The 12239-nt window shown below is 41.8% G+C and overlaps 1 protein-coding gene across 3 annotated transcripts; it reads left to right on the top strand.

Moving 5' to 3' along the window:
- Positions 1–517: 517 nt before the first annotated feature.
- LOC148063441 (phosphatidylinositol 3-kinase regulatory subunit gamma-like) lies at positions 518–5731 on the top strand. Of its 3 annotated transcripts, XM_087811670.1 has the most exons (10): positions 518–876; positions 2366–2477; positions 2562–2660; positions 2746–2926; positions 3005–3121; positions 3192–3334; positions 3426–3602; positions 3670–3744; positions 3823–3993; positions 4067–5731. In XM_087811670.1, the coding sequence occupies exons 1-10, from the start codon at positions 822–824 to the stop codon at positions 4338–4340; spliced, it is 1404 nt and encodes a 467-aa protein (XP_087667796.1). In that variant the 5' UTR covers positions 518–821; the 3' UTR covers positions 4341–5731. The 3 variants fall into 3 exon arrangements, with proteins under 3 accessions (XP_087667796.1, XP_087667795.1, XP_087667794.1); XM_087811669.1 differs by lacking the exon at positions 518–876 and having other exon boundaries at positions 1817–2477; positions 3195–3334; XM_087811668.1 differs by lacking the exon at positions 518–876 and having other exon boundaries at positions 2141–2477.
- Positions 5732–12239: the final 6508 nt, after the last annotated feature.

Consider the following 12239-nt stretch of genomic DNA (forward strand, 5'->3'; position numbering starts at 1 on the left):
ATCGCAAAAATAAATATTCTATGAGGAAAATATTATCATATCCTTTTCATACACTTAATATACATTATTGATTTGTTTGTTTCACGTGTATTGGTTTTTTTTTTGTGTGTTAAACTATCTCGTGAAATATATGACAAATCAAAATAAATAGACTTTTATAGTCGTATATTCATAACATTTTCGATTTCATTCATGTTGTTGGAGGAATATATCAGCTGTCGCTGTGCAGCCCCGGGAGAAGTGAATGAACCGTCTGGAACGTACCATTACAACATCGGGGTGGATATCACTTCAAAACTATGAAATTGGAATAAATATAAGTAAATCAGTCTGAAGGATTGTTGTGTTTCAACTGGGTTCCTGTATGGTGTTAAGTGAAATATACGCATTTTCCGGGCTCTATTTCCAATAACGGAGTCGACCATTCCCCCATCTATCTCGGTGTGTTTGGTACGACCCTGCCGAGATGCTGTTAGGAACGTCCCTTTAAAGTCGCTCCACCTCCGAGGTGAAGTAAAGTCGAGCTCCTCTGCGCACCGAGCAGTCACGAAAGGAAGGTACGGCGTGGATCTGTAGGAAAGTCCCCCCCTGATAAAAGACAAGCGACTTTTAAAAAAACAAACCCTCCGGTTGGACTTTTGGGATGTTTCATTGGACCGTATTGGAAGGGCTGTTCCTTTTATTCAAGTACAAACTGGACTTTGCGCTGAGATAAGGCGAAAGTGCCGTTTTTTAAGAAAAAGGACAACAACAAAAACTAGTTTTTAATTTTTATTTTGCTGCACCAAGACAACACGCTGGACTACTCGTCTGAAACAGGAATGGTTTATCTTCCTGAGGGTCTATTCTACATCGAAATGGATCCAGCACCGCCAGGTAAGTTTAGGGTTAACAGCAGCCATTGTCTGCGGGAGTTGAAGGGTGTCACACAACATCGCTACAAAAAAAAAAAAAAAAAAAAAAAGTGGCGTTATATTTATCATGACGAAATCTTTTTTAACCGATGATGTTACTCGGGATGTTTTAAGAAGGTTTCTGCTCCAAAACCATTGCCCAGGCATGCATAGCGCAATTCACTGGGCAATTACGTAATACCTTCCTGAGGACCAGGCGCAGTGCTGAGCTCTTCTTCTTCTTTTGTCCCGAGGAACACCATCTATACATCCACCTCCCTCTCCACCCATATTTTTTCCAAACAAACACTTTGACACATATCGCATTTTTGTGTTGCTATTTGGGAATCTTTTTGTCCGGGAATATGTCGCATGAAACAAGCGCTTTGTTCTCCTTCTTGCAGCTGCTTAATTCCGTGTGCTAAACTAAGCTGAGCTAGAGGCGAGCAGGCTAGACAGCTCGTCCCATGACTTCACTTTTTTTTAATTGAACTTATTGTTGTTTTTAATTAATAATGAAAAATAAAAAAAGCGCCTTGTTAATAGTCCAGATCCTGGCCTATATATAAGTCCATGTGTCTTGTCTGGAGGTGTAGGTTTTGGACGCCTGGTGGAGTTTTTTCTTTTGGCAGGAGAAGCTGGTGCTGCCACTATGTTGGTGCACCTGCCTTTTGTTTATTTTAAGGTCAGAATTAAAGGAGAGCGCAGGGTGGGAGAGAGGCCACAGTTCCTCCACTCTGAGGGGGATCTTGTGTTCTCCCTCGCTGCCTTTATGAAAGGCACTTTTGTCCTCCGCTGAAATATATCGCCCTTCACCTCTCTTGATGCGGTTTGCCCTCTTTTTTTTTTTTTCATTTAAAAAAAAAAAGAAATTCACTCTGTCCAGGAGCCAAGCTTAGATATATTTCCTGTGGAAAACCTGCGAGGATCAGCATGACTGAGCTCCTTATAAAAAAAAGCTGGGTTTTTTATATTCTTAGTCAAAGTCTAGAATTAAAGAATAAATGCAGATTTTTTTTTTCTTAGTGGAGTTTAATTCCGCGCTGAATAAAATGAGGATATTTTTAGATCAGGTTGCACACGATATGGATGACATCACCTTGCGCCATTGCCATGCAATACTTCTCTTTTGTTCCTGATGGCAGTAGCAAATCGGGTTTAAAAAAAAAAAAAAGATGTTATGAGTGGATATGACTATGGTTTTACTGTGGAATAGGAAACGTTTTGGTGTCGCCATCGAGTCATCGGGCCAGCACTTCAGGTCGTGACAATGATCTGGCGAAGTGACATCTGTTGGGAAACAAGCCCGGGCTTGTCTCCTGATCATGACAGGCTTTATCAAGCAAAGGGTGTGACGGAGCACTGTATATTTAACGGGTCACGGATGGGTCACAAACGCTTAAGAAGCTCAAGAATAAAAATAGAAAAAGCATGTCCTCATTTTTTTTTTTTTTCTTTTTTTTTTTTAACAGCTCTCCCTCCTCGGTCAACAAAGCCAGCGTCTTCCACCACGAACAACAACTGCCTTTGCCCGCCTACACATTCTCTACAGGAAGCGGAATGGTATTGGGGTGACGTAACCAGGTACTGTACCCTGTTTCCTGTTCCCACTCTCCCAATGTTATTATTGATAATGACAAAGTCGCTTATCTTTTCCTTCCCTTTCAGGGATGAGGTGAACGAGAAGCTCCGTGACTCCCCGGACGGATCTTTTTTGGTGCGTGACGCATCCACGAAGCTGCAGGGAGACTTCACGCTGACATTAAGGTACGCAACCATCTTTTTTTGTTTGTCAATAAATTGTGTTATCTCACGATTAATCCGTTTTTTTTTTAAATTCCTTCTACGACAGGAAGGACGGGCACAACAAGCTGATCAAAATATACCACCGGGATGGAAAGTACGGGTTTTCGGACCCTCTCACGTTCATTTCGGTGGTGGAACTAATCTGGCACTATCAGCACCATCCGCTGGTGGAGTACAACGCCTCCCTGGACCTCATGCTCACCTACCCGGTGTCACGACTACAACAGGTCAGTGCTGCAAATACAGTCATGAAGAGACGAGTGTTGTTTTTTGTTTTTTTTGACCAAGCGTCTGATTTATCACAGGTTAAAGAAGACAGTGTGGACGTCGCCGGGCGGAAGCTAAAAGAAGTCCACTGTCAGTACCAAGAGAAATCCAAGGAGTTTGACCGTCTTTACGAAACCTTTACAAAGACCTCGCAGGTATTTAATGGGCTTCGGAGGGACCTTTGTGTTGTTTGATACACTTTTAAAATCCTAATTTATTTTCAAGGAGATCCAGATGAAGCGAACTGCAATTGATGCCTTCAACGAGACGATGCTGATATTCGAAGAGCAGTGTCGAGAACAGGAACGCTACGGAGAAGAGTTTGAGCGGAACAATCCATCGGATGCAGCCGACCAGGATCTAGAGAGGTACTTACTGCTTTTTCCCTTTTCCGAAATGACTGACATCACACGTTCACTTGCGGGAATCTATTAAGACCTTCTTCTTTTTTTCACACAGTTTTCTGATCAACTACGAGAAGCTGAAGTGCCGGCTGGTGGAGATCTACGACAGCAAGATCCACCTGGAGGAAGACTTGAGGACACAAGTGGAGGACTATAGAGAGACGGATAGAAGGATGAACAGCTTGAGGCCTGACCTTATTCAACTACGCAACATCAGAGATCAGTACCTCAAGTAAGTTGTCAAAATAAACATTTTTACTTTGACCAAAATAATAATCTTTTTTATTTAACTTTCGTAGCTGGCTCAATCACAAAGGCGTACGCCAAAAACGCATCAACGACTGGCTCGGAATACTGAACGAAAGCCTCGACGAGTACGTATATAAATCTTCAATAATCATAATTAAAAAAAAAAAAGGTCTGATGGATGTTTTCGTATGTATTTCTTGCAGCACGTACGTGTTGAAAGGCGACGAGAAGAACTTGCCGCATCAGGAGGAGGCGAGCTGGTTCGTCGGCGAACTGAGCAGGACTCAAGCCGAAGAGATGCTGGAGGCCAAAGCTTCCGGGACGTTCCTCATCCGAGAGAGCAGCAAACAGGGATGCTACGCCTGCTCTGTTGTGTGAGTGTATATTGTGTTATAGATCAAATAAATTGGCTTCATAATTAACCCGTTTTTCTAATTCTTCTCGCAGGGTGAATGAAGAAGTGAAGCATTGCATGATCTACAGTACGCCACACGGTTACGGCTTCGCCGAGCCCTACGACGCCCACTGCTCCCTTAAAGACCTTGTCCTGCACTACCGCCTACACTCCCTGGTGCAACACAACGACGCCTTGGATGTGCGACTGTCGCATCCGGTTCAGGCCAAATCGCCCGCCGCACCTTCACACAATGCAGAGGAGCACAAACTCTTACAGACTCCCAAACACACAGCGAGGCTATCTCCGGCCGCTCCGGAAATGTAAAAGCCAACGGAGAGATACAAAGAGGACATGTTTACTGTATCCTGCAAGAACGACTGCATCGAGGTGCATTGTGAACATTTTTTTTGCACTACAGTGATTCCATCAGTTGTTTTTTTGTGAACCAGTTCACAAATTGAAGTGGGACCGGAACTTGAATGTTTATTTTTTGTTTTAATTTTGAGAGGACATTTTAATATTTTGGAGAAAGAGAAGAAGAAAAAAAAAAAAAGAAGACGTACTTTGTTTATTGCCGTTTTGACTTAACTGACATCTTTTGCTCACTGACATTAGGTGCTGCCTCTTGGTTTCGTGTGCTAGAGATGTTCAACTCTCCCCAGAAATGTAATCCATTTTGAGATATATATAAATATATATAGTTACCACTACTTGGTGCAGTTTTGAAGGGGAGTGGGGGGGGGGAATGGTGCTTTGAACATCTTATTTCCCGTTAAAATTTGTAGACCACAAATACATTGCCAAGTGTGAATATGTGACATTGTTGTGGAATCTGGTCTTAACAAACCTGCATTTACGGTGGATATTATGTAGCAATTAACATCCTGTAGAATGCAAGCGTAAAAAAAAAAGTATATTCAATGTTTCATCCATTGACCAAAGCACTTAATAGTGAGCAAAAATATACCCCTTTTCAGTCCAGTCTATGTACGCTGGCCGAGGGGGAGACCATTTATTTTACACCTGCTGATGTGCTGATCAAAAAAAAAACATAATCTGAAGTACTGTACGTTATATTCTGTTACTTAAAGAAGTATAAGCTTTTTGTATTCTATATATATATATTTTCTATAAACACGCCACAAGATGAAAGCTTGAAGAACGTGCAATCCAACAGTATTTCTATTGTTGCAATGTATGAGGATGATGATGATGATGATGATGGTGGTTGTAGTGAAGGTGATGCTGTCATGAGAGGTTAGCATTAGCCGCGAAAAAAAAAAAAAAAAATGCACTCGCTTTTGGTAAGGTGTTGGTATGATGTGGCCTCCTAACGTTTGTGTGAACTGCCAGAGGTCCGGAAGTATCCTGCCTCCATTACTTGAACTGTGGCGTTTGCTCAAACTACGAATGTTGTTCATGACACTCAGCCTACATAGCTTAAGAGGACAAGGAATTCATGTTGAACTTGGCACATTTTTCAAGTTTAAGAACAATAGATACTCTGTACAGAGAAGCTGTAAAATGTATTTCTGAGGTTGGTTTATGGAAGGACTGTGATAAAGGTTCTGATGCGTGTATGTATAAGTATATGTATATTTATATATACATGCATCAAAAACCCTTTTGAGGAACCTCCTGGGGTGATGCTGAGCAATGTGAGATCCTGACCTTTTTTCTTGCTGAAAGACAATAAACTGATGAGGGTTTTGTCATTTTGTGTAACGTCGTCCTGTTGTTTTGCTCCACGAAAAACATCCCCGTCAACATCAATTTCACCGCCAGTTAACCTCATTTCTATCGGGGATACAATTAAAGACTAATGTGAAATGGGCCGATTAGTTTTCTAAAGTTACCATCTGTCTGCGGTGTGGTTTGTAGTCGCCCGATGAGCTTATCCTTGTGTCAGCAGAGATAGGAGGGCAATGGAGGACACACTGTGGACAGATGGAAAGGAAAGGAAGCGATAAGGACAATGACAGGATGTGCCGAGGCCCTTTCCCTGCCCGGCCTTGCCTCACTGACTCACGGGGAAAAAATCTGTGACACTATGAATGTATAACATTTGCGGGAACACTTTTTTTTTTTTTTTCTCCCTCAGTTGAGGTTCAAATAAAATTAAAATACCAGTAGACTTTGTCATTAAAATCCCTTTATTACTTTCAAACTTGTTTCAAACTTTTAAAAAGCTTGTGTATAAAAACTTCATTCAAAAAGTGGTGACGAATAAGGGGCCCAACTCTTACACTTTAGATATTTTTAACCAACACAACCGGTGTCTGGAAGCCCAAAATAAAGTATCTTTATATTTATATATAAAGGTCATATGGAACGCGGAAAAAAGAAAACAAACCGTTCAGTCTTTATGATGTAGCGTTTCCACTTAGTTGAGTCACAGTGACTTTTCAAAAATAAGTTTGTGACATTTAAAAGCTTTAATCATCACAATTCTAAAAATCTAAAATAATACACTTTATAGTGTAATATTAGGGGGACACGGTATCACGACTCACAGCTTTTTTTGTGAATTATGTATGTTATTCCCTTGTTTGTGAGAGTTTACTCTGGTTCCTCCAGTTTCCTACACATGTTCCAAAACATACATTGAGTACATTGTAGATGTGGGGTTGAGACAGACCGGCCTCTTGAAACAGGGTGTCCACCTCCTCTCGCCCTGGGTAGCTTGGGTAGGCTCCAGTCCCCCTGCGACCGCGCCAAAGGGGATCAGAGGTAGAAAATGAATGAACAAGTGACAAAAACAATTAACCCCAGACCACACTTTCTACATGTATGTCTATGATAGATAGATGGTGGGATGAACGGATGGGTAGGTGCGTAGTTAGTTGGGTGGGTGGGTCAGTTGGTAGGTAAGTAGGGAGGTAGGCGGGTCGTTTGGTTGGTCTGTAGTTAGGTTAGTAGGTAGGTAGGCAGGCAGGCCAGTAGGTAGGTAGGTAGGTGGGTCGGTCTGTAGTTAGGTTGGTTGGTAGGTAGGCAGGTAGGTAGGCAGGCAGGCAGGTAGGCCGGTAAATAGGTAGGTAGCTAGGTTGGTCAGTCTGTAGTTAGGTTGGTTGGTTGGTAGGTAGGTAGGTGGGTCGGTATGTAGTAAGGTTGGTTGGTAGGTAAGTAGGTAGGTAGGTAGGTAGGCAGGCAGGCAGGCAGGCCGGTGGGTAGGTTGGTCGGTCTGTAGTTAGGTTGGTAGGTAGGTAGGTAGGTAGGCAGGCAGGAAGGCCAGTAGGTAGGTTGGTCGGTCTGTAGTTAGGTGGGTAGGTAGGTAGGCAGGTAGGTAGGTTGGTCGGTCTGTAGTTAGGTGGGTAGGTAGGTAGGTAGGCAGGCAGGCAGGCCAGTAGGTAGGTTGGTCGGTCTGTAGTTAGGTTGGTAGGTAGGAAGGTAGGTAGGTAGGTAGGTAGGTAGGTAGGTAGGTAGGTAGGTAGGTAGGTAGGTAGGCAGGCAGGCAGGCAGGCAGGCAGGCAGGCCCGTAGGTATGTTTGTCGGTCTGTAGTTAGGTGGGTAGATAGGTAGGCAGGTAGGTAGGTTGGTCGGTCTGTAGTTAGGTGGGTAGGTAGGTAGGTAGGCAGGCAGGCCGGTAGGTAGGTTGGTCGGTCTGTAGTTAGGTTGGTAGGTAGGTAGGTAGGTAGGCAGGCAGGCTACCGGCTACAGGGCTACCTAACAACCAACCTAACTACAGACCAACCAACCTACCTACCTACCTACCTGCCTCTGTTGGGAAATTAGGGACAATGCATGTAGAGGATTTTGTTGTGTTTGTGTGTAATTTCCAGGGGAATAGGTGACCATTGTGACCTAACGTGACACTGCACTTGGCCCGCGCTGACCAGCGCAACAACAGATGGCCTCTTTCATCCAGCGCATAAGGTGTGTGCGTTAGGTGTGGATTAGTGCGGCTGCAGAGGCCAAGGATGTTCTGCGGCCGCGCCTCACTCCCAGGGCCAGATTACCTGCCGCTTACCTGTGTCAGCAGCGGCACGTAGAACGGGCGGACATGCTTGTTCGGACGCACCAGATGTCGCGAAGGAACAGAGTCAGGACAGACTGTACCGGCGCTGAGTCACCCTTGTGAGGGTGAGAAAGGGGGGAAGAGAGAGAGAGAGAGAGAGAAGGGGACGGTCATTGAAGGAGAGATGAATATTCAGAAAGAGATTTAAGAGGACAAAAAAAACTAGCTGGTGAAACTGTTTCTAGCATAACTGCAGCCGCCATATGTCGGCCATCCCAGCCCCCACTTTCTTCTCCTTCTTCACACACTTTGTCCCCCTTCATTCCTCCTCCATCCGTTCATCAATTTGGCTGTGTGTAGTTTTCAATTTCAGCTCTGGCAAAAGAGATGTGTGTAAAAAGAGGGGGGGGTTTGAATTAGCTTTTGAGTCACGCCTAAAACACACGCACGCACACACACACACACTGACTGTCTCTCTCAGAAAAAAATGGGGTTTTTTTTGCATTCACTCCGGCCTCAGCCAATCACGTGTCTCCTCCCCTCTGTCTCTGTCCGATTCCAACGTTTTCATGCTTGCCCCTCGACCAATGGGAGGCGCGGATCGTGACGCGCGTCAGCCAATGGGCTCGCAGTTGCTATGACTGGGGCAGAATCGATCTTTTTCTCACCGAAGCTCACGTTGTCGCTGGTTTTCAACTGTTTCTGCAGCGCCTGCCAAACAACTTCTGAAAGCACACAAAGCGTTGTTTTTAATGACAACACTTTATTTGAGGAATGTTTATATACATTTTAATGAATTGCTTACCTTATTTTCTTTCACACAAAACTTACTTTTTAACTCGATTTGTCAAATATAGTAAAAGTTGTTCAGAGTATGAGTCACAACAAAATAGAAATGGACTGTAATATCTATATATATATTAAAATTTGAATACAATCTTATCTTAATCTTAGCAACTACAGTACGTAAGAAGGTCCAAAACATAGTGGAGGTTGAAAATATTTTCATAAATATGTAAAGCAAAGATAAAATATATGTTTTTTAAAAAGTTAAATGTAAAGTTCTCTGTTTTCAGGGGTGTTGGGTTTCAGTTCAGCAACGTTTTTTTTTTTACTGCTTAACAACACAAGATGCTTGTTCTTCTGTGGTAAAGTTTTCATGTGTTTAACAGTTTAACAGAAGGAGTACAACTGGATCCCCATGGTAAATTGTGGGGCGGGCCACGTTAGCGTTTTACTGCATTACAAACTGTAATCCGATCGCTTTAAAAAAACTGAATAAATCATGTGAACTATGTTCATGTCATTCCAAGGTCATTGCTAATATATTGTTTTTTATACATAACTGTATCACTTGTTTTTATTGGGTCTTGGCTCAGAATTCTTAATGAAAACCCGACACTGCTATTATCCCTTCTTGAATATACTCACGCGACTGTTGTTTCATCATCATAACAGTCGGATTCAGGACATTGTTCCCAATACCCAGCTTTTCCCGGACGAATGTAAAAGCTAGAAAGTAGGATCCCCCGCTGTTTGGAGCTAAAGCGGCTTGCTTTAGAATATTTGACTGGCTGCTTCAGTGGCCCTCAGTGAGGGGGTTCAGATCACGCTGGGATGAGAGGTGACACTGAGCCAGCTCTTATAAGGGGATTACATATAGTGCTTGCCTACAAACTAGTCAGGAAAAGCCAATCCCAATCCACAACTGATTTGCATCCTCTTGAAGCCACATTAAAAAATAAAAAACGTTCCTTTTTTTTGGTTAAATCTGTAAAAAGTTTGCAGAGCTTTGGCAGGACTTGTTGCATTTTCCGTAAAAGAGATAAAAGATAATTTCATCCGTCTGTAATGATTGATTCATCGCAGGCTCTCAGGGTGATTAGAAGAAAATAACCACGGGCAGCGAGCCAGAGGACCTATGGCACAAGACCGACGGCAGCTTTAGTGCAGATGGCAGGAAAGCCTCGGAGTTTAGAATCAAGCTTTGTCTGCGAGCGTAAACTGTACGTGCGCCTTCGCTCGAGCCAGGATAAGGCAGTGTTAAGCAGTTCACAAGTTGGTCAGGTAAGGATATATGAGCTCTGTCGGAGCAACAAAGAATGCAGGCGGTAATACACCTTTAACAACAGGTCATTTAAAAAATCAGTTGTTCATACATTTCCAACTCTTGTTATCTTGTATTTTTATGTCAGATGTTGGAGTAATAAAGATATAATAATCACAATCATTAACTAAACTTTTTAAAAATGAGGCAATATATAGAGTAATACAAAGATTGTGCTTTCAGGAAAATATATGTTTATATATTCCTTTTCAAGTTATCAATGTCGTTTTTAAGGCTTCACACATTATTTGTAATGTTCAATGGCAGCTAACGTCAGACAGTTATCGTATCATTTGTAGTTTCAGTTTAAAAACAATAAAAACAATTATTTTATAGGTAAATTGCCAAGGGCTTCATAATGTAAAACTATTATTAACCATATGATGGAATGGGCCACACTAAAGATCTTATATTAACACATTATTTAGGTTAAAACACTTTTCTTTATGGGAGAGTTCGTGAATAGCAGATTAGATTAAATAAGTGTAAGTCCTTAAGTACTACAGCTTTTCTTTATTTCCTTTAATGCTTCTTTGTGTTTTTAAACAGTGGGACCAGTGAAGCTAAATCCTCATGAGATCTAACCAACTCATTGAAGCTATGGATTTAAAAACTGTTGCTTTTCTTGGATTTATTTCCTTATCACAACACACTTTATTATATGTTCGGATATAGCAATCGATGTGTTCAATGGCTTATACAGAAACAAGATCATTTCATTTTTCAACCCTTTTTTGATTCCACTGAATCTGGATCTCATTCCAGTTTAAAACTAATGTATATTACTTTTACTTATTTTAACTTCATGGTGTATTTTTTTCTACACGCAACTTGCCTGAAACAACCAAACTCTGGCCACCCTTTGCCATCATTGGCAGCCCAGAGGTTCAACATGCCAGTCACCTAAGATTTCTGTTGACAAATCACAGAGGAAGCCACAGACTGCACCATTAAATCTTGGTTGAATTCTGTTTGTCTTTCTTGGTAAAGGCCTCGGCCAGGCCCAGGGAACAAGTACGTACAAAGAAGCCAGACATGGTTTAGCTGCACGATAATTATGGTGACTGATTTCCATAGGATGACCCTCACACTGTTTGCTTTTACTTTTAACTTCATGGGAAATTGAACTCTTTTCCGTCCTCCTTCGCTCTTTGGATTCACCGTATTAAAGTAAAAGTGCCTTTTATTAAAACTGCCCTGAAGATTTGAGTTCACACGGCAATCTTTTAGTGTCGAATGATTTGTCGCAGTTCATTCAAATCTATTTCAGCATCTCACCTACTTTGAAAACCTGTTGGACAAGAGACACCTGTCCAGGCTGCGGGATGAAGAACAAAAGGCGTAATGAAGAGCACTTTTTACAGCACAAAACCAGCACATACAGACACTTCTGATCTTTTTAACAGTTGCCTGTGATACACTTTAGTTCTTTATTATAGCTTTTGCCATCTATTAAGTTACAACAAATCAGCAGTGCAGACGTGTTGTATGTTTTCACCTCTACTACTCATCTTACACCCACTGATAGAAATCTGTTTTAACACGTCAGTGATTAAACAAAGGAGATTGTAAAACTGGAAAATCACCTTAAAGCAACAAAGATAGCACCCTTTCTGGAATATGTCAGTTTAATAAACAACATTACATGAAAATTGAATTAGGTCATTTAAAATCAAATTAAAAGGTAATGACTTTATCCATCTTTGCCCGTTCTTGATTCCAAACATTAAACATATCACAGGCCTCTGCTTGAGGCACAAAGGGGAAAAGAAGTAAACAAGGTGAATTGGAATTTATAGAAAATAGCAAAGACTAAGCTTGTCGACGATTGATCCCGAACAGAGGCTTGGTGTTTTATAGGCTTAGAAAAGTTCGATTTAAAATACAGCCAATAAGCTAATTGTCCAGTTGAGCCAATGATCAGGTTAGTCGTTTCGGACAATACAGGATAATGAGAGTAAAACTGCAGGCCTGTAATCGGTTCGCTTCCTCGGTTGACGTCGCCATATGTTTCACCAGAATGCCAAGTTCACCATGTTTCTAAGGTTAAAGCACAGAAAGAAAATGGAATACATCTCAATATATTTTTAATGAAAACTTGTTTAGATTATATATATTATTCCCTCCCTTATTTTTTTGCAGATTTATAAGTCAATCTTAA

The sequence above is a fragment of the Callionymus lyra genome, chromosome 16, assembly GCF_982586985.1.
Source record: "Callionymus lyra chromosome 16, fCalLyr1.hap1.1, whole genome shotgun sequence".
NCBI classification, from domain to species: domain Eukaryota; kingdom Metazoa; phylum Chordata; class Actinopteri; order Syngnathiformes; family Callionymidae; genus Callionymus; species Callionymus lyra.

Coding starts and splice junctions, on each gene's coding strand:
- LOC148063441 (XM_087811668.1), top strand. CDS start 2,164: ATGATCTGGCGAAGTGACATCTGTTGGGAAACAAGCCCGGGCTTGTCT. Junction 2,478..2,561: donor TATTGGGGTGACGTAACCAG/GTACTGTACCCT, acceptor CTTCCCTTTCAG/GGATGAGGTGAACGAGAAGC. Junction 2,661..2,745: donor GACTTCACGCTGACATTAAG/GTACGCAACCAT, acceptor CTTCTACGACAG/GAAGGACGGGCACAACAAGC.